Here is a 23,590-nt window from a genome sequence, read left to right on the forward strand (position 1 = left end):
TCGGGTAGAAGGTGGGGCCTTCTGATGTTTGTTTTACTACCGGGAAACAGAGTAAGTTGATGTTTCCATGGTGATGAGAGAGGTTTTTTGCTTTAAAGGAGAAGCATTACACAAGCGTGTAGTTACACGAGCAACAGAACCATTTAAGCAGTTTTTAAGGTGTTATTGATGGTATAGAGGGCAGATTCAGAATTAACAACCAACGGAATTAATATACTGGTAATTAGGTATTTTTAGCACATAGGGCTGAGGCTATTAGGTCATTACACTGTTCCACGGAATATTGTCGTTTAAGCCCGACTTGTGGGTGGATAATCTGTAGACCCACCTCTGTTCTTTTTCAAATAGGCGTTGTGTCAGAAACATGTAGACCTTTTTAACCTATAGCACTAATTACACTTCACATAGCACACTTAGCTATTTTTAAAGACACTTCTTTTTTCACACCGAAGTCTACCTAATTAGGCATAGGTGTTACACATTTTTATTAGGGTTCAAGCACTCAAGAATAAAACTTGCAGTGAGTAGTATTGGCCCTTTTTAAATTCACTTATTTTTCGCCCTGAACACATAAAAGAAAACAACCCGCTCCTCTGTAATCAGGAGTCGCAGCACACCCTATAGGCACTCGGCCTATGGGGTGGGACCCCGATGATGAATCATGTCACCAACCAGGTTGGTGAGTGAGGGGTCTTCTACAAGGATATGCATTATCCACTGACAGGTTGGGATAGACTGTGCTGAATTGAGCACTTTCACCCTCTGTGAGAGATTCTCTCCTTCTAATTATTTGAGGGGTAACTCCTCCATTGTTTTTGTAACTTAATCCCGGGGACCAGGAGTTCCCAACTCACATTGATCAAGTGTAAACTCCCTGACTCTCTCTTTTGTTATTTAATATTTAGGCAGCGCACAGCTGCGAGAGTATCAACACAATAGATACCACCTCACAACACCGGCAATATCCATTGTAAACATGAGTGAAAATCAGGGCCTCTCTTACACCTCGGCTGAGGTTGACGAGATAATGAGTGATCTATCGGTGTTTGCGGATGTAAACATAGCACAGAGCATTTCCACAACAAAAGACTGGGAAAACCTAACAGAACTAAAAAGGAACAGAATCAGAACCATCCTACACGGGACTATACTGAAGCAGTACTTGAATAACAACATGGCACCCAAGGGGCTATTAGTTTCTAATGCACCTCGCATCTTCCTTGAAGACGAAGCATTTCGAAAAGACTGGGCAGCCATAGCGTGGCATTGCACGCATGACTGGATAGTCTTAATTCTGAAAACAGCCTTAAGACTCTCAGAAAAAATCCAGGTAGAGATCCAGTTAGCAGAGGGAAATATGAAAACAACCATCACAGGCTTCAAGAAGAAGCTTGACGAACTAAACAAGGAGATGACAGATTATAAGGAGAATCTGTCACAACAGAAAGTGCAGAAATTCCAAAAAGATCTGAAGAGGTTCTCGATGATAAAAGCATACCCGTACTCGGATCCAGAGTATGCACCCCCTGCGAAAGGAGAAGACAACTCAGATACCGCCAGTAATGCATCTAGTAATTCATCCAACTCCAGTGTGAACTCAAGTGGAGGGAACACGAAACAAAAGGGACGAGGACGTGGGAGAGGACAAGGAAACTGGCCTTCCTTTAACCCAGTACCAATGCAAGGGTTTGCTGACCCCTATTATCATCCGCATAACATGGGGATGTATGGTTGGCAACCACCTTTCCAACCACCATTCTACCAACCGAATGCCTACAGGCCGCCTTTTTTATACCGGGGCGGAAAGGGCCGGGGAAGAAGAAAAACCCAGAACCAAGGGGGCCAAGTGCATTGGGCACCGGAGGATCAGAGTGCGAACACGAACAGGCACAACCCCCAGCAAGCAGGACCAAGCAACCGGAGAACTTAGTTACCAATCTCTCAAACAGACCACTAAGCATAACTGAGGATTTAGTTTTAAATAAGGGTCTGGGCTTCGTACCTACTGCAAACTTGGACAAATTCAAATTGCATTGTGAAATCTCATCTTTCTTTCGCAAATTGCGACTGAAAGCCTTTTTTGAAAAACGAACCAATACAGATGAAAATCTGGACCCGAATGAAACAGGACTTAGGAGTAAGTCCACGTTCACGCCACCACCACATTTGATTCCGGTGGAAATTTCTACCTTTGAGCAGGCTGTGTTCAATGAGATCGAGAATACGACCCCTAAAAAAACGTTTATGAACCTTACCAAACAGGAGAGGAGTGCCCTGGATAACCTGCGAAATTGTGAAACCATTGTGATTAAGCCTGCGGATAAAGGCGGAGGCATTGTTGTACAAGATCGCACAGCATATCAAACAGAATGTCTGCGATTACTAGCAGATCACAACAGTTATCGCAGATTGCCAGAGGACCCTACAGAAGATCTGAGAAGTGAGATAAAGTCACTAGTGGAATATGGCGAATCTGAAGGCTTTATATCAAAACAAGAAGCTGAGTTCCTGTGTAGAAGTGAAGGGAAAATTCCCTACTTCTATACTCTACCTAAAATGCATAAAAATAAAACACCACCACCTGGGAGACCAATAGTGTCCGGAATAGGATCAGTACTAGAACCACTCTCGCAATTTTGCGATGTATTCTTCAAAAAAATGGTACAAAAGACCAGCACGTATCTTCAAGATACTAAAAGTCTACTGCAGATCCTGGACCAACTCACAGTGGAGAATGACACCATATTGGTGAGTTTTGACATTGAGAGCTTGTACACCAGCATCCCTCAAGATGCTACACTTGATGTATTGGGGCGAGCACTAGACAAGGAAGAGTGGACTTCAAGAACCCCGAGGCAATTCATTCTGGAATGTGCCAGACTGGCACTAAAAAGGAATTATTTCGAATTTGAAGACAAGATCTTTTTACAAACAGGGGGGACATCCATGGGAAGTTCCTTCGCGCCGAGCATAGCGGGACTGTATGTCTATGATTTTGAGGAAAAGTACATTCTCAGTCAAACAAACACCTATAGCTCAAATATCCTAATATGGCGCAGATACATCGACGATGTGCTGGCAATATGGAAAGGAACGGAGGAGTCTCTAACTGCTTTTTTCAATTGGATTAATACTTGTGATGAACACCTACGGTTTACCTACGAGAAGAATCAAGAAACACTTGTATTCCTGGATGTAACAATCACAAAAAAAGAAGGAAGATTAAAAACTACCACCCACTACAAACCAACCTCCAAAAATAATTTACTGCGTTTTGAGAGTTTCCACCCCAGACCTCTACGTGAGAATTTACCTTATGGTCAATACCTGAGGATCCGGAGAAATTGCAGTGAATTGGGAGATTATAAAAATCAAGCCCAAGATCTCACCGAGAAGTTGCAGTCTCGGGGATATCCAAACAAAATCCTCCAAAAAAGTCAAAAGCGTGCACGGAACCAACCCCGCTCTGCTTTATTGGAACAGACTGAAAAAACAACAGAAGGAATCCCCTTAACATGTGTTACTACCTATAACACTATATCTAATGACGTCTCCAGAATAATAAAAAAACACTGGAGCATCTTGAACACAGGCAACCTGAAGTGGGAAAAACCACTGTTCTCCTTCAAAAAAGCACAAAGCATAAGAGACAAAGTAGTCAATACAAGACCAATAAAGACAACCCCAGAAAAAGAAACACAAACAAATTTATGGGGTTTACCAAGAGTCACTGGCCACTATAAATGTGGTAATTGCAGCGTCTGCCCATTCACTGCAAACACAAAAACATTGCAGTTGGAACCCGATAAAATCTGGACAATTAAGGGACAGACTAATTGCAACAGTGAGAATGTCATCTATATGCTCACATGCCCGTGCAATTTGCGTTATATAGGGATGACAAGCCGCAAGATCAAATTGCGGATTGGTGAACATAGAAGCACCATTAGGTGTAAAAAAAACAATACCAGACTGACAGAACATTTTTTGTCTGCAGGCCATACACCAGATGACCTTCACTGGATAATTATCGAACAAATACAGCCAGGGGCTAATCTGACACAACGCCTATTTGAAAAAGAACAGAGGTGGGTCTACAGATTATCCACCCACAAGTCGGGCTTAAACGACAATATTCCGTGGAACAGTGTAATGACCTAATAGCCTCAGCCCTATGTGCTAAAAATACCTAATTACCAGTATATTAATTCCGTTGGTTGTTAATTCTGAATCTGCCCTCTATACCATCAATAACACCTTAAAAACTGCTTAAATGGTTCTGTTGCTCGTGTAACTACACGCTTGTGTAATGCTTCTCCTTTAAAGCAAAAAACCTCTCTCATCACCATGGAAACATCAACTTACTCTGTTTCCCGGTAGTAAAACAAACATCAGAAGGCCCCACCTTCTACCCGAATCGGATTGGCCGATTACGATCCACGTGACCACATCACGTGACGTAGCCACGCCCATCCAGGAACGGATCCGGGTTACTTTACCGGCATTCAGAACTAGCCGGTCACTCCTCGGGGCGCCGCCGGTCTTGCCAAGTAGGTTTACGGTCGGAAGAGCAGAAGCTGCAAGTAAGTGAAATGTAATCCAAATCCTGAATGAGAACACCGGTTTCTCTTCGGGCGCTCACCGCTGGCAATACTTTGTAAACAGCAGCCAGCAGAACTAAAACCGGGTATTTGTATTTGCTTTTTACCCACTTTCAGGAGACGGACTCTTGCCGTCTTGGAAGCATTGGCGCCCATGATGCGGTAATTCCGCAAAGGGAGTGTAAGAAATCAACCTTATACCAGTCTCAAGTTTAAACGCCTTCACGAGTGCTCACAGTTCTGTGCATCCGATCACCCCGCAGCACCAGTATGATCACTGGCCCATAGTACGTTTTCCCCCCTTTTTTGTCACTAGTCATTAGCAGATGCCAAAACCATATCGACACCACTCCTTTGGCACTGATTCATGGCTCATTAGTCACAGTCCGGTAACAGCACTGTAGTACTGCCGCTTAACAGATGGATCCTACTGTCTGACTGCAACATGGGCATCATCCCATGTATTGACTGATGAAACACACTGGCTATGTATGTTAAATGTATTACATGTGTGTAGTCATCCCCTGTATGTAACCCCTCCCTGTCTTTCTGTTTTCCCTGTTTCTTTACAGGTTTTTTTCTTTGAATCAAAGAAATTGCACCCTTTTTTCACACGAGTTCACAATTTGTGTACTCTATCGTGGACTAGGGCAGGACGCACCTTAGCGTGTGCGGACCACCCAGTTCATTTTCACGGTCCTGACGAAAACCTTTGACTTAATACAATTGTTGAAACATGTAGACCTTTTTAACCTATAGCACTAATTACACTTCACATAGCACACTTAGCTATTTTTAAAGACACTTCTTTTTTCACACCGAAGTCTACCTAATTAGGCATAGGTGTTACACATTTTTATTAGGGTTCAAGCACTCAAGAATAAAACTTGCAGTGAGTAGTATTGGCCCTTTTTAAATTCACTTATTTTTCGCCCTGAACACATAAAAGAAAACAACCCGCTCCTCTGTAATCAGGAGTCGCAGCACACCCTATAGGCACTCGGCCTATGGGGTGGGACCCCGATGATGAAGCATGTCACCAACCAGGTTGGTGAGTGAGGGGTCTTCTACAAGGATATGCATTATCCACTGACAGGTTGGGATAGACTGTGCTGAATTGAGCACTTTCACCCTCTGTGAGAGATTCTCTCCTTCTAATTATTTGAGGGGTAACTCCTCCATTGTTTTTGTAACTTAATCCCGGGGACCAGGAGTTCCCAACTCACATTGATCAAGTGTAAACTCCCTGACTCTCTCTTTTGTTATTTAATAAATTATAGGATGTCTGATCTGGGGGTTAGAATTTAGCACGAGGCAGTTGATTTATTTGAGGGTAACATCGGAAGGGCTCTGCATTCAACCAGGAGTAACCTTGACTTCTGGGCCTCCCTGCCTTTGTCGGTTGCGGGGCGTGTGGCATTATTAAAAATGATAACCCTCCCCCGTTTACTTTATTACTTTGTTACCCTGCCGATTTGGATACCTGTAAAGTGCTTTGCCCAATTCAACTCCATGGTTTCGAGCTTCCTGTGGGGAACAAGATGAAGAAGAGTGTCTCTGCCGACCATGATGCGCCCGCGTCGGGAGGAAGGCTTTGCAGTGCCGGATTTTGAGGCCTACTACAATGCGGCCCAGTTCCAATGGTTCGCACAACGGCTGGCAGGGAAGCTAAGAATGGAGACAAACCAGAGAAGAAGGGACCTAGAGCTTCGTCACTTGAGTCGGATTTTGCTACAGCTCACGATGCGGGAACATGAGGTATCCAGGGATCTATGGGTCCTGAGGCAATGTTGGTATGGGGCTATACGACGCAATAAAGGGAGCCCGGCATATGCCCCTGAGATCCCGGTGTGGTTCTGTGAGGAGCTCCCCCATGGAGGAGATTGACAGCGGCTACATGACTGGGAGGAATCGGGGATCTCCTCCATTGGAGATCTGTATGAAGATGGTGCACTTTTACCATTTCAAGACCTCATTTGATTCAATAACTCTGACGGACACCCTCCTTAAATGCACACAATTGCTTAATACCCATGGTGATTTGGATCAGGAGTATGCGAACATTATGCAAAATCTTAGCCAGGCCATCGATCAGATAGCACCCAAAAGGAAACATAAGATCAACAGAGAAGTTAATGGGGCCCCCTGGTTCAACTCTTCTCTGAGGGAATGTAAAAGAAAGCTCCGCCATTTAGAGAGATGCTGGAGGAAAACAAACGATCATATAGAACGGGACCATTATAAAGCATCTCTTAAGCTTTATACAAAGTGCATTCTGTTAGCCAAAGCGGAATACTATGAATCCTGAATTAACAACGCAGAAAATACACAGAAAGAAACTTTTAAAATTTTGACAGAGCTAAGCAAGAAAGCAAGAAAATCAGAAACACCAATAGACTGTAACACCCTCCAACACTACTTCCTCGACAAAGTGAAAACTATACTCTCTGACATTAATAATACCTCCAGCAGTTGCTCCTTAATGCTGCACTCTCAAATCCCCCCCTCAGAACATACCATCTCTAAGTTTCCCCAAATAGACACAACAGCTCTTGGGCAGCTTATGAGTCTCCTTCGTTAGTGAATCTAGACTGAGTGACTCTGTCCCTTTAAGAGCCCCAGCCAAGCCAACCGAGTCATTTTTGCTTCTAACCGCAATGTTATTATCATTACAAAGCTTCTGTGGTACAACTGGTTCAGTATCATGGCAACCCAGTTCAAGGGGTTCACCCCACTGTTGTTCACTCCTGCAGGATTGCGCCCATCCTTTTTACCAGCGCCGTTAGCCAGATCCATATTGATGCCAGATATTAAATTGTCCACTGCAACAGCGCCATACAGAGAAATCTGCTGAGCACCTGAACTCTCCTTCATGATGACCGGGGGGACCAACAACAGCTTCAACACCCAATGTTCATAGGAGCTTGTCTGTTTGGGTATTCGGAATACCCTGAACACCCGTTTTCCCACTCTTCCCACCTTTGCCTTGTGAGAACTTTTGCGGGATAGTGAATTTTGCAGGACTGACCATGCCTGTAGAGTTACCACGGGCACAGCTCTCGCCTTTATTTTTTTTACCATTGAGATTAGAGGCTTTCTTATGGCTCAGCTGCTCCGCGGTTTTTTCTATCGTTCCGGAGACAGTTCCAACGGCTGCCACTGTAGCAGCAGCGGTAGCACCATCAGCCAGGGCTTGGGCTTTCCCTCTAGCTCCTTTAGGCGGCATTATCGGTGTTCTGCGATATCCTGTTCTCGACTCTCCAGTAGTTTTGCCTGCAACAGTTGCTGCTTCTCGGCTCAGCGTCTACGCCCGGCCCCTTGCGGCTACAATGTATCCAAATCGGATTTTGCTGAGATAATGAAAAATAGCTGTCGCAGCAAACCTGAACATGCCAATAGTACCAGGACTGAGCTACGCACACCTCGGTAAGTGCTCAGACCCACTTTCACCCTCTCGTCCTCTCACTATCCACAGTACATCTTCCTCACGGGTGTAGGAGTACAGGAGATCTAGCGTGGCTACAACACAATTGTTGTGTTACACCTGGTCCTGTCATTCGACCTAGACCCAAATAACTATATGAGAAACAGTTTTAACTACTCGAGGTCAGCTAAACATCATAAACTAAAAATAAAAATAAAACAGATATAATTCATGTGGCATTCAAGAAAGGGATCTAACTGTAATTGGGTAAATTAAAAACAATCATTTATTAAAATTTCATCACATTACAGTACATCACAAATTGCATCATTGTACAAAAACATTACGATAAAAACCAAAGAGTCGACGCAGCGTTTCGGTGTCTTGACCAGTGTGTCACACCTTCTTCAGGACAGGTTTTTAAAATCACTAAAAAGAGAATGCCACAATTATACACAGTTTATAACAAGACCTCGAGCTATGCCTATACATATTGTTCTCATAATTTAAAATACATTACACATTTATTAAAAAAACAAGTCATAACCGCACCAACTTTCCTATACTCATTCATTACAGTTGTTCATCAATTAACTCTAGATTTACACATACAGGGAATAATTTTATTAAAAATTATGCCATTCCCTTTCGAATTTAACCTGGTGTCCAAGGATCTTTTGTTTTCTTGTTTGCATAGATAATTTCAACATATCTCTCATTTGCATTTGGATTGCTATTATATGTTAGATCTTTCTAGTCTTTTCTCGAATGTTATCTTGGACAAGTAAGTACTTTTCTAAATTTCATAAATCCTAGGGTTGTTTGTGCATACTCCAAAGTTATACATACCTTGGAAATCAAGTGAGACAGATTTATAATATAATGTCTTGTTTTACCCTCTATTTCTCAATCTCATAGGGGTATGTTCTCCATATCATAAAAGGATTTGTCACCTACAAAAATACAGATGGCATCATCTATCATGTTACTCCCCTTTCTTTTACAACAAATACTTTTATTCATCTGTTTAATATTGCTTGTTGTAATACCTTAATCCAGAAATACATATGTTGAATAGGTTTGCTGCACCAGGAATGACCACCGTTCTGATAGGTTCTATATACTTCTACTGCAAATAGACAGAAATACACACAGTTGCCAAATTGTAAGAAGGTTATGGTCTTCTATTAATGGTTAAAAAACGACAATTAGATGGTCTTGAGTGTTTCATACCTTTCGTTATGTAGTTTGAGGTCACCTCATGGGGTCTAGAGGAGTTTCAATTACTTCCTTCTATGTCCGATTTTGATAATCGCTTTTAAACTTCTTATTTTCCTTCTTTTAGAAGGTATGAAACACTCAAGACCATCTAATTGTCGTTTTTTAACCATTAATAGAAGACCATAACCTTCTTACAATTTGGCAACTGTGTGTATTTCTGTCTATTTGCAGTAGAAGTATATAGAACCTATCAGAACGGTGGTCATTCCTGGTGCAGCAAACCTATTCAACATATGTATTTCTGGATTAAGGTATTACAACAAGCAATATTAAACAGATGAATAAAAGTATTTGTTGTAAAAGAAAGGGGAGTAACATGATAGATGATGCCATCTGTATTTTTGTAGGTGACAAATCCTTTTATGATATGGAGAACATACCCCTATGAGATTGAGAAATAGAGGGTAAAACAAGACATTATATTATAAATCTGTCTCACTTGATTTCCAAGGTATGTATAACTTTGGAGTATGCACAAACAACCCTAGGATTTATGAAATTTAGAAAAGTACTTACTTGTCCAAGATAACATTCGAGAAAAGACTAGAAAGATCTAACATATAATAGCAATCCAAATGCAAATGAGAGATATGTTGAAATTAGCTATGCAAACAAGAAAACAAAAGATCCTTGGACACCAGGTTAAATTCGAAAGGGAATGGCATAATTTTTAATAAAATTATTCCCTGTATGTGTAAATCTAGAGTTAATTGATGAACAACTGTAATGAATGAGTATAGGAAAGTTGGTGCGGTTATGACTTGTTTTTTTAATAAATGTGTAATGTATTTTAAATTATGAGAACAATATGTATAGGCATAGCTCGAGGTCTTGTTATAAACTGTGTATAATTGTGGCATTCTCTTTTTAGTGATTTTAAAAACCTGTCCTGAAGAAGGTGTGACACACTGGTCAAGACACCGAAACGCTGCGTCGACTCTTTGGTTTTTATCGTAATGTTTTTGTACAATGATGCAATTTGTGATGTACTGTAATGTGATGAAATTTTAATAAATGATTGTTTTTAATTTACCCAATTACAGTTAGATCCCTTTCTTGAATGCCACATGAATTATATCTGTTTTATTTTTATTTTTAGTTTATGATGTTTAGCTGACCTCGAGTAGTTAAAACTGTTTCTCATATAGTTATTTGGGTCTAGGTCGAATGACAGGACCAGGTGTAACACAACAATTGTGTTGTAGCCACGCTAGGTCCTTTGGGAACAAGGGGCTGTGACAGAGGATATTTCCTGACAACTAGGGACTTTCTTGTGTTTTAACATTACTCTACCCTGTCCCATATTGACATTTAGGGGATCTCCCTCTTTTTTCTTGTTCTTGGAGTACAGGAGATACCAGCTCACACGACTGAGCTGGCGGCCGCCATCTTGCCTCTGTCAAATGATATTCTATATGTAATATTCTGATATATAGTTCTGTTGATTTCTACATTCCCACCCACTGTAAAACTAAGACAGTGTTCTCGTTATAAGAGCTGCTATATTTCTTGTAGCTCCCATGATATCCCCAATCCAACACAATCCCTTCTATTTCCTTTGGGTAACTGATTAGACTTTTTCATGTCAGTAATATCTTGTTTTTTTTGTGCTCCATTGCGTCTCCCATGCACTACGTCTGCCAGGCTCTCTACTCACATCCATTGTGGCGACAATTTAATCATCCTGTGCAAAATTTTTCAGATACTTTGAGAGAGCCATCTTTATAAGCCTGTTAACCATTCAATTGCAACACTGCTAGTTTCCATACCGGCTGCAGACCATGATGGAACTATCTGGAATACCAAAGTTCTGACTGAATGATCAGAAGTAATTCTGCTTTGCCCTGAAGGTTCTGAGGTTTTCCAAGACTGAATGAACGATCACCATCTGTCGGTGGGAACCTGTTGCTTACCGAGTCCGTCAAGATGCTATCCAGAGTGTCAGCAGTCACCAACATGTTGCTCATTGTCACCTCCCTTTGAGTGATGGTAGTATACATACAATGTACAATGGCTAGTTCCTTCAGGGGTGTTAACTGGAAGAAAAAGTACATTTCATACATGTGATTAACAGAGTCAATCAGGAACATATTCACAAACTGCAACATACTGCAAAATGCTTATCCCAAAACCTTTGTATGAAGACCTCTGCCTCCACCTCTCTTATCTTTACTACGAGATCTTAGCCCTACACATACAACTATAATTTTGTACTACCCGTGGGAGGGATGGGAGTGAGTGGCTGGAAAACAAGTAATAGTTATTACTAAATGGGAGAGCTTTAGGTAAAGGTAGATTGGGTATATATATTCATTAAAAACCAAAGGTTATAGGGAGGTTACAGTTAGGTTCAGATTTTTCACACTCAAAACCATAGAAATTCAGCAGTTATAGCTAGAGTTATCTCAAGTAACTATAACTTGTGCCTAAGTTAATTATAACTCAACCCCACCATGAACTGTTATCTCATCCACAATTTGACAGCAAAAGTTACACTGATATTATCAATAATATCGGAGAAGATGTCACAAGTGAAGTAAAATGTGAGGTGCATGGTGACCTTGCGAGTTATAGTTGCCCTAGGGCACAAGGTATAGTTACTCCCCATTAGTAACAGGGCCGGGCCATGGGGTCCCTAGGGCTTGAATCAGCCCGGGGAGGGGGTCTGCGTGCCCACTCGCCCTTCTTACCTATATATGTACCCTAGAAGATGGGGTCCGAGGCTGAAAACAGTACGGGGCCTATGTGCTGCCCTCTCAATATTTTATAAAGCTGGGCCCCGGGAAATGGGGACATCAGGGTTGGCTCATCCTTGGGAAGTGGGCCACGTACGCCCCTGACCTATATGCATATGCAAAAATTACTGTGCCCTCAAGTAATACAACTGGTGCTATGTAAAGCGCTTTGATACCTGATTCGGGCCAGGTTCGCACTATATAAAACTCTGTAAAAAAACAAAAAACATGGGACCTTACCCGCCATGGGAATTAAAGAAAACAAGCACAGGAGACTGTACTTGTCTATTTTTTTGGGATTTGGCCACAGATCCTCTGGAAAATCAGAGAACAATTTAAATCTAAACATTTTTGCCAAGACACGGTTACCTGGGGCCCCCCGCAACCAGTCCTAGGGGGTCAGAGTATTCCTACCCCACCCCATTGCATTTTTTTCCCATTTTGTTTGTGAGTTTGGCCAAGTCCTGAGTCCCAAAATGTCTACCACTACTTTCTAGTAGAAGTGTTGGCAGCCAATCAGATCTCACTATGAGAACTGTCGGATCTGCAGACCCTCTACGTCTCTATATATACATATATATTTGTTTTACTTAAAAACTACTGAACAGATTTAAACCAAATTCCGAGAGCATGCTTTCTGCCAAATTTGGTGTAATTCCATTCAGCAGTTCGGGCTATAGTCAGGTTCAAAATTCCTATGGGAAATTACATGAGGAAAAGTTGTTTTGGGTCCTCCTACCTAATGGCAACTGCCAGTAGGTGATTTAAAAATATATGTAAATAAACAAACAACGGATCCCTATACTCTCAGTCCTTTTTGCAATGGTTGTCTCTTCAGATTTCAAGCCGTGCAGTGTCTCTGGCCATTTTTTGTTGCTCAAGTGAATATGGAGAGTGGATAGATCTATGGATAGATCTATTATTCACTATAAAAACAAAGGGTACAGGAACGTTATAGTTCGGCTCAGATTCCACTTATACAAAATCTGATCTAACTATAACTTACGGGCCCGCAATGCACTGTGTATTACCTCACATATTACATCACTTATGACATGGCCAGTGACATCACTGAGGACATCACTAATGACATTATCCACAGAACTACTCACACACCCTCTCACACTCCTATATAACCTCTCATGCACCCACTCACACCCCCACACAATCACTCACAGACCCATGCAAGTACTCACACAACCACTTACTCATCAATAAAGCCACTCACACACCCACTTATAGTGAAGATTCGTCAAACTACGCCAAATATATAAACAAGTTACAAAACCCTTTTCCTATGGAAACATGGTCCAATTGTCCAAACTACAACTACCTACTGGCATCTGCCAGTAGGTAACATGGCATACATCTATATATACATATTGTCAGCATACAAACATTTATTCGGCTATAATCACAACCGTACAAGAACATAAAATTATGTTTCTAAAATGGTAAAAACTAGTAGGCTTAACATTTTTTAAAGAAATACGGATGTGTCAACAGTAACAATACATTATATAATCTCATGCATCACATCAAGGTTAATCAGGTCTAGATTGTCTTGATCTCAAAGCAGCATGTAGAAAGCATGAAACAGCAAAAAGATAATGCTTGATCATCAGGAGCTGCAGATACATAAGTGCCAGGTATCCTTGTGAGAAGTTCAGAACTTTTAGTAACGGGAAAAGGAACTGCTTCCTAGGCAAGCTCAAATATTTGCACAACAATATGTAGGGTAGCCTGTGGAGACATATTGTTGCATCCACAGGACCCTAAGTGCCCAAAGAGACTGACCACTAGATGTGGCCAAAAGATGATGCAGCACGTTAACCTTGAATCGTACCAACAGAAATCTATCCCTTTCATTAGATAGGAGAGAAAGGAAAGCTCCATACCCTGAACTGTTTTTAAAAATAAACGCCCCTATACAAAGCGTTTCAACAGCTCTTGGTGTTCATGTTGTAATAAGGGACTTTTGAGAAACAAGTCTCTCCGTCTTTTGAGTTCCAGGGGGTACGGGGAGAAATAATTGCAGTATATGTACATCCAACCCATGCTGGTAAAAGCTGCCTTCATATAAGCAATCCAAGGGATTTGATGCATGTTGTCAAGGGTCAGACAATCAGACAAAATCAGTCTATTTATTTGGCATCCCTCCCCAGTCTATATCTTGATCCAGCACAGCAAGGGTCTGAGAGCAACAAGGTCACCAATGTATCTAAAACACAGTTCCTGACTAACAAAAAAAGCTGGGCTACTTTGTGGACCCGCAGAATACACCTTAAAATGTATTTTCTGTGAGTTCAATTTTATCGACCGTCATGTAACCCCATACATCACTGTCATATAGCTCCTTGGAGATGCACTTGGACTTAAAATACTTAACTAGAGGGTCCAGTCACCATGAGCCCAACCTCTCTGCAACGCTAGCTACAGTCCCCGTGGTCTTGACCAAATCACAAGTCTTACCCTCAACTAGGTGTTTAAAACTCATATTAGCATCAAATAGCACCAGCAGGTAAGAGAAAGCTGGGACCTTACCCAGGGTATGACTCCCCACTTTGAAGGTTTTGAAACTGGTGGAAATTCAGCGATGTTAAGAACTCTCTCCGCAAGTTGGGCTTTAAATATGATATGCTCTACCCTGCCTGTCTATGAGTTAAGGTCAATGGGAAACCTCGCTCCTTTGACAACCCAGCAGAGGCAAACGAATTTTGCAAACACTTTGCTTTCAAGTCCTCCTCTTCTAGACAGAACATGCTACAAAGTACTGGATCACCGACTCCTGCTCCTTAGTCCCCTTAGAGCTGATATGGCCTGCAGTACTTGGATTCTCCCTCAAAATAGGGACTACTTCTGCATAACACCTGTGGACTGCCTCAGACAGTATGCTTTGCTCATCATTGCCTTCTCATTACTTTTTCCATACAAATGCTGTTTATATGTAGTTGATTCTTCCTTTCTGTTTCAGCTATTCCTCTAGGAACGGGCCACACCAAGCAAACACGTCAACTCTCCCCCATGGAGAACACTGCAGTAGCCTCATTGGGATTGTTTAGTTCTTTGTTTCTCCTTTTCGGGACTTTATGGGATGTTTTCCTATATAGTGGGGGTGGGAGGGGGGATAGGTGTGGGCCCTTTCTGCTTTTTTTCCATTCAGTTTTGTATTTGTTTGTTACAACAGGTACACTATATGCCAGTTTATAACATGGCGCTGTTCTTTTCACACCTGTTTACTCTATGCCATCTCAGAAAGGGCCTGGAGAGGTGATAGACATTACTTCCCTTACATGAAAGATATGTGGCATCAATAATCCACGTAAAGGAAAAAAGTCCTCTCATATCTGTTGCGACATAGCCTTCCTTCAGGAAACACGTCTCTTACCCAATGGCGCCCAATCATAGGTGACTACTTGGGGCCCCACGCTATTTCTCCTGTCACGGCTCCTATTCCTGTGGATTCTGCCCCCTCATGCATAAAAGCAGCCCCTATTCCCTCCATAAATGTCACTCAGACCCAAATGGATGCTATTTAATCCTACAAGTCAGCCTCACTGACAAACGAGTTCTATTAGTCAACATATACGCCCCGAACACTGAGTATCCAAAATTCTTTCAGGAGTTTTATGCCCATATGGGACATGCAGATGCCAGCTTTGCTCTTCTGAATGGGGATTTCAACATCGTACATACTCTAGCATTGACTCTAGTACCCAGCTGAGTGATTATCCCCAATCATGGGAAGCACTCCACCTTATATTGCAGACGCTTATGCTCTACAGGATATCTGATGTGGTCAACAGCCATCCACACCTGGTTATACCTTACACTCTGCCCACATGATATTTTGATATGGCTAATTTATTGGTTCTTGTCTGCTAATGTTTCACTCTGGACTACAAAGGTAAAACTTCTACCGCAAACTCTATCAGATCATAGCCCTGCTCTCTTAACCCTACAGGTCCCCTATGGATGTAGGTCAGAGCACACCTTGAGTATCCATCACTAAGCTCTACATGATCCTGTCTTCTGTAGCGAACTCCTTCATTCCATCGTCCACTACTTCGCAATTAATTCAGGCATGGTCTCCACACAGGCAACCCTCAGGAAGGCCTTTAAAGCATATATCCGTGGGGTGTGCATATCCAAGCATCTGAGTATCCTATGAGATATCCACTCCCAACCGCAATGCTTTTAAACCTCCAAGGTATAGACTTAAGTGCCTCCTAAGGCGGCGGCCTCCAACTCCATTGACGTTAAGTATTGTTGACTGAATTTCGCGATCTGGATGATAGGGAAATCGCATATCTAGGGAAACACACTAGGGCTCCGTGCTATGGTGAGGGGGCGCACCCGACCGCACTCTTGTGCGGACAATCCACCCTAATCGCCTAGGTAGTTATGTCAGTGAATTGCGCACCGTCTCTGAGTCCTCTGTTTTTGCTGGTGAAGATGTTCTGGCAGAGTCCCAACACTATTATGAACTTCTTTATACATCCTGCATGCCTGACAATGCACCAGAGATCCCATCATACTTGGTGGAGATCGCCATAGGTCTGGCCCACTGATGGCCAATGACAATTTTTAAGCAAGATCATTTTTTGCGAGGAGGTCACCCAGGTGATCGACTCTTTAGACAGGTCCAATGGCCCTGGCCTTGATGGCCTTATGAGAGCTTTCTATAAAGCTTTCAAACGACAAGTCAACTACATCTCTTTGCAGTGGTCAACAGGATCTCCTGCCAAACACCTGCTGTAGTTACCCTATTGGATCCCGAAAAGACGTTTGACCCCTTGGAGTGGCCCTTCTTGAAAGAAGCTCTGATCAAACTGGGAATCCCCACCGCACTCATCTCCTTGGTCATGCTCTTATATCCTAATCCTGTGGCACGCATGGGAGTCAATGGCTCCCTCATGGATTTGTTCCCTATATTGAGGGGGTCTAGGCAAGGCTGCCCTTTATCTCCTCTCCTCTATATTCCCTTAATGGACACTTTGGTTTGCCACCTTCTGGAGCGCCACATACATGAGGCTCCCGCGCTTCATTTTTTAAAATATTTTCGGTTGGAGTCACGCTGGGTGTGAAAGTCCAGCCCCCCCAAAAAATGCTCTTTAGGCCCTGTGGGACCCACTGATCAGGCCTATGCGGTCAGGGGGCTTTTACCCTGCCACCTTTTCTTCTTTTTTAATCATTTTTCTTTCTCCTCATACCAAGTGACAAGATGGCTGTCAACACTTCCTGGTTACAAGTGTTGGCAGCCAATCAGAGGCAAGCTCCACTGTGGCACTTACTGGATGTACCGAGTGGGCTAGTTGGACCCCACACTGAAAAAAACATAGGTTTCAGGGACGTTATAGTTAGTTGGAGATTTCACTCATACAAAACCATAGAAATAGTCAGTAGACCTAACTTTAACTTGTGCCCATGCAATGCACTGCTGATGACGTCACATATTACATCACTCATGACATGCTCAGTGACATCACTGATGACATCTCAAATTTTCCATTGGGCATACAAGTCACACAGTCCTTAAAATAACAAACGGAGATGTCGGTTCACCATCTGCCTACTGGCTCAACTACTCTCTCCCGATTGGATAGAAAATAGTCAATTGTGACAATAATTGCTTACATTCTCATGGTTCTGCCTATGTCGAACATTTACTTTTGCCACACTGATGAAGGCTGATTGCTGAAACGCGTATGTGGCCAATAAAGTTATGTTGAAAGCCCCAGGAGTGTTCCAGTTGCTTTTTTGGTTGTTGAATAAAATGGGTCACACCCCCGCTAATTGGAGGCACCAGTTGTGAGTTCGGAGGAACTGGTGCGAAACGTGTATGGATATATATATATATATATATACGTTCCAACTCCTACTCCTCGGCAAAGGTACCGACTCCTCGATGTAGGTACAGACCACAAACACTGCGCTTAATTTCAATTCAAGGGTGGTTTATTGTTCTTCTGTCCCCAGCATGACGCGTTTCGGCTGCAGCAAGGCAGCCTTGATCACATGACTTAAAAGAACCAATAAGTGTGCTTATATACTGTGAATGTCCCCAATGAGACTCAAGTACAACATGAACATGGAAGAAATACTTCGTAAACGGAGCTGCTGTCTAAAATCCCATTAACAATGTACAATGGTCCATGTGCAAAAGGCAAGTTCATTTCATATTAATATATACAATTGTAAACACTTGATAAGGCAAATTAATATATTTACACATTATTTACAAATAAATATATCATTTCATATTGATGCCTATGGAATAAAGTGCATTGCCCATCAAATTCATGATTCACTCCAATTCATGTATATATAGATTCCAAAGCTGCAGGAAGTCTCAAATATAGGGAACGTGCAAAATATGCTATTAGAAAGTGCAAAATAGTGCTGATGTGCAAAATTGTGCTTATTAAGACCGAGTGTTATACTAAAATGTTTTTAGGGAGTACATTGGTGGTGGCACGTTAATTGAATCTCTATTAATGAAGAGTTACATGCCACCCACTAACAGAGGTAAATGTGTGTAACAGTCACAGTAACGCTGAAAAACCATTTTAAGACAACACTTGTGATGTGGCACCACGGGAACATCATGGCATAGTGCCCAATGCCTGATAAAAAGCTCGCTACGGGAGGTACGGGGCCAAACAGGGATATACACTCCAGTGGATATTATGGCATAGTGCCCTTTTCACTGCTACGTGGACAGCTTGAAGGAGTGAGGTTATTAATTGGGGTGCCCAAAGTAAGTTAGACAGAATAGCCATCCTTGTCCCCTTGGTGTTATGTATGACAAAACGCTTCTACCCCTGGCTCTATCCAAACGGATACATGTTCGTGGGTGCTATGACAGAATGACTAACATAGCTCACTATGCTACTACCTCTAGAGGAAGCAATAAAGGTCCTCCCCTGTGTTTAATCCGTTTGGGATTCTGGTATCGAGTAATACGATGTACTTACTCTCAAGCTGCCTTAACGCTTTCTCCCTGTTTCCCCCTCTGATGTTTTTTGGCACCGCATCAATGATAAAATATCTTAATTCATTTAGGTTCTTATTGTGGACCAATTCGAAATGCCGGGCTACCGGATAATTGCCATCCGAATTGACAACAGCTCGTAGGTGTTGCAGAATGCGGTTAAAAGCCTGCAGTTTTGTGCTGCCAACGTACCTGAGACCACAGGTACATTGGAGCACGTATACTGCAAAGTCCGTGCGGCAGGTGAAATGATCCCTGATCTTGATAGGATTAGGGTCAAAAGCAGAGCAATACTCACTGGTGTTTACACCAAATTTGCAGGCCCTGCAAGATATACATTTGAAAAAACCGCATTTGTTGGAAATTCGATGAGGTTTCATTATTACCTCCGGACTGGATTTAACCAGCATGTCCCTCATGGACGGAGCTCTTCTAAACACCACCCCCTGGTTCAGCTGGTATAAGGGGGGCTAGAGTAATATCTGTCTTTAACAGGGGCCAATGCTTTTTCAAAATTCCTCTCACTTTTTTGTGATCTTCATTGAATGTGGTTATCAGACTGATGTTATTCGCCTGTGTCTCAACCTCCCTTTCAACTGGACTAGGAGTAACATCCACATTAATGGAGGCTAGATAATTGTCCCTGTCCAGTTGGTTGGCTCTGTCTTTCGCCTCTAATAAAAGGGCTACATCATACCCTCGAGCACAGAATCTTTCCAACGCCTCATTCTGACATCTTTCCAAATCTGATGGGGTGCTGCAGATCCTCCTCATCCTAAGAAACTCACCATAAGGGATGCTTCTAATCAAATGGTTAGGATGGGAGCTACTTGCGTGCAGTATAGCGTTGCCCGCTGTAGCTTTCCTGTGCAAGCGAGTGTGTAATCTCCCATTCTCAATGTAAATCTCCACATCAAGAAATTGGATGAGGTGTGTACTGATCTGTGAGGTGAAACCTAAATTGGGATCATTAACATTTATCATATTGACGAATTCATTAGCTGACTCCAACGACCCTCTCCAAATCATACATATGTCGTCAATGAATCGCCAGAAATGTACCAAGCAATTGGGAAAACAATCGGCGAGTGTTTTCTTGAGGACATGCTCCTCCCACCACCCCACATGCAAACATGCGTAGGTGGGAGAGAAGCATGCCCCCATAGCCACCCCTCTCAGCTGCTGGTAAACCTCCCGGTTATAAAGGAAGTAATTGTTGTTCAGACATAATTCAAGCATACTCATTAACATATTGCTATGTTGACTGTAAGATATGCTACGTTTGTTTAGATAGTATCTTACTGCATTGAAACCGTCATTATGGGAGATGCTAGTGTATAGCGAATTAATGTCTAAAGCAATCAAAATAAAGTCATTTTCCCACTTGATACTGTTAATTTTAGAGAGGAAATGGCCAGTGTCTTTTATGAAGGATGGTAAATTTTCCACATATTCGTGCAGGAATTGATCGACATATCTTGAAATAGACTCCAGTAAACTCCCTTGGGCGGAGATGATTGGACGCCCAGGGACCGGCAATGTTTGTTTGTGAATCTTAGGAATTAAATAAAAGAAAGGAGTGATAGGGAAATCGTTTTTCAAAAAGGCATGCTCTTGCTTGCTCAATAAACCAAGATGCTTCCACTGATTCAATTCTTTGTGGGTCTTCTCTTTCAAGCTCTTGATATCATTAAAGCTACCCTTTCTGTAGCAGGTGGTATCACTTAAATGTTTTTCCGCTTCTGCCATGTACAAGTCCCTTGGCCAGATGACAGTGTTGCCACCTTTGTCGGATTTGTTAATTATGAGATTCGAATCACTCATTAACTTCTTCATTAATCTTTGGTATTGCCTTTCCATGTATTTAATTCTTTTCTTTCTACGTGTAGTGCTCATTACTAATCCTTTCAAATCCTCCACAACTATGTCACAGAAAGCATCGATGTTATCTTTCGGCATAATAGGACAGAAAGTGGAAGGAGGCTTGAAGGATGTCACACATGGTTGATTCATTGAAATCCCAGCCCTGGAAAGATTCTCCTGGGTGGAGCCTGGTTCAAACTCCACATTTTGCGCCAGTTCATTTGCCACTCTCAGTGCGTTCACATCCGAGATCTGAAACACTTTTGAAGGTTGGGTCTGGTTAGTGATGTTTGTAGCCCGAACCTGAGCATTATTTAGTTTAAAATGCTTCCTCAATTTTAGTTTGCGGATGAATTTGAAGACGTCTATGCGTGTCTGCACGTAGTTAAAAGAATTTTTTGGACAATAAGACAGCCCCAAAGAGAGGAGTTGCATCTCTGCTTTGGATAAGGTGGTATCGGACAGATTGATGACAGTGTTGTCCTGTGCTGCTTGTGCTTCTGTTATGTTAGGGCTTGTGTTTAACATCTGATTCTGGGCCTCTGTTAGATTGTCTAGGGTAGGGTTGGATGCCGCCATTACCATTTCTTCCCTTGCCCTCTGCCTCTCTTTGCAAAGCCTCTGCCTTTTGAGTTTTCTCCTTGCGCTGCGCTTTTTGTTTGCTTTTCTTCGTTTAGTTTCCACTGTTGGCGGGTTAGCGGTCGCAGCGTTTTGTGTCTGTCCTCCACGAGAAAACCCAATTCCTCAGATGGTGTATATTTGGTAGGAACTAATCCTCGATTAGTGCCTCCTGCTGCCCCTTCATCTGAATCATAACTGCTGCTTCTAGAGCTCATTTCTGGTTCTGATGTCTCCAATCTCTGCTCATTACCACCTGTTGCCTCAACATTTTTTGCTGACAGTGCTTGTCTTTTTACGTTATCGAATTTACGCGCAAACGTGAAAATCCTACCGGTTTCGTAGTCATTTTTATCTCGTGCAAACTTATATTGCTTGCGCTGACTAATTGTTTCCTGGTGTTTTACCAGCCTGGCGTCTATCTCCTCTCTTTGTTTTTTGATGAATTCTTTGTCTTCTTCTGTTTCCAACTCCTTATTTAATTCCTCTATTTGCTTAATAATTTCTATGCGGTCAATCTCAGCATATTTTATAAGCAAACAAACCATGTTCATTGAGGCGTCTATATATATATATATATATATATATATATATATATATATATATATATAAACAAATTAAAGTTATTATAATTTAAATACATTTAACGACAAACAATTAGTAATTTTTAATTCAGAATTAATAAAAATATACATTTTACTTTCTGGTTGATTTTTTAAATAAATATTTAAATAAATAATTTGTATTAGCTTATTATATTTACAGGAAATATTTTAACATACTTTCAAGATAGTATTGCTGTAGAATTTATTTTCAATTTCTTTTAGGTTTAAAAAAAATATAAAATACATTAAAATATTTTCATTAACTTATTTTAAAGATTAAAAATCCCCAATACTACACCATAGGGAGAACTCTGCCCTGGTGAAATAAGAGTGAAACGTTACCAGTGGCAACTAGTCACCTATATATTTGCCTCCACCCTCTAGTTTCAAGGATCGAGGATATGCACATTTCCACTGTGTTGTAACTTTACATGTGAAAACGGTGAATAGCCAAAAGCAGTAAAGTTACTACAAAGTCTAAGAGTAAATGTGCACGTTTGCAGGTATTTCTACTTTTGAGAATAGGGATGATAGTCTGTAATTATTGACCTTTTCCTTGTGCCACATTTTTCTCAATTATCCCTATCCAGAGTAGAAACTAGCCATGTATTCTTACGTCTCACAAACGGCTCATTTAGATGACACTCAACATAATATTGTAAGGACAAAAGTAGCTGACATGAGAGCTTTCCATTCACAGATTTGCTGTAATCGGGATCAGGGTATTTCACAATAAGTCCCTCAACACAAGATTCTGGTTACATTTCTGGATAACCAGAGTGGGTAAATGATCTTCATTTCGATGAGGTTATGTACATTTGTTTTACAGGGATATCTTGAATACCTGGCATGATCCAGTCTTTCTGGTTCTAGGTTGTAGACCCCAAGATCTGAAGTATTTTTACAGCAAACTAGCAGTGTAACTGTTCTTTCTTCACTCCAAGAAAGAATTTGCCATGACATGTTTCGGTGAAGGGTTAGTGTCTGCCATTTTCTCCCACAGTCTCTGACCGAACAGATTTGAAATGTTCAAACAAAGGTTACAATACTGTTTTCTCTAATGACTCATCCATGAAGTACGATATCAATGTGCATACTTAATGGATGCTTTAGATAAAAATCTGTCATTCTAGGCACTTGCAACACAACACAGCGATGTAATGCATTACAATACATCTCTGCATCATACTACAATATAGCACCACAAAACACACATAGCTGCACTACAGCACAGCATGACACTGACAAACTACACAAGACTATAGTACACTGCACAAAATTATGATATAACACTGCAACACGACACAACTTACTTATTCTGTACACTATAGCAAAGCATTGGACTACAAGCCAAGACAACCTAACCTTATACAACTCTACTTCACACCACATAGTCCTTTGCAGTACCCTAGGGCCCAAAAACATCACACTACAACCCTACACTGTCAGGAAACAGGCTTTTTGCATGT

At 41.7% G+C, this 23,590-nt stretch overlaps 1 protein-coding gene and 2 long non-coding RNA genes across 3 annotated transcripts in view; 1 reads left to right on the forward strand and 2 right to left on the reverse strand.

The window, feature by feature from the left end:
* LOC147722759 (maestro heat-like repeat-containing protein family member 1) overlaps positions 1-23,590 on the reverse strand; it is a 104,780-nt gene that overhangs the window by 65,285 nt on the left and 15,905 nt on the right. Inside the window, exon 4 of the mRNA XM_086966889.1 lies at positions 11,220-11,342. Within this exon, the coding sequence (XP_086823015.1) occupies positions 11,220-11,342 (123 nt within the window). The remainder of the gene's footprint in view (positions 1-11,219; positions 11,343-23,590) is intronic.
* On the reverse strand, positions 8,294-9,343 carry LOC147722760 (uncharacterized). The gene is made up of 2 exons (XR_015310042.1): positions 8,875-9,343; positions 8,294-8,454 (listed from the first exon to the last, which is right to left on the reverse strand). It is a non-coding gene; the product is annotated as an uncharacterized LOC147722760 (long non-coding RNA).
* Positions 9,486-10,338, forward strand: LOC147722761 (uncharacterized). Its single transcript, XR_015310043.1, has 2 exons — positions 9,486-9,757; positions 10,178-10,338. It is a non-coding gene; the product is annotated as an uncharacterized LOC147722761 (long non-coding RNA).

Source organism: Lissotriton vulgaris, chromosome 4_1, assembly GCF_964263255.1.
Source record: "Lissotriton vulgaris chromosome 4_1, aLisVul1.2, whole genome shotgun sequence".
Taxonomy (NCBI): Eukaryota; Metazoa; Chordata; class Amphibia; order Caudata; family Salamandridae; genus Lissotriton; species Lissotriton vulgaris.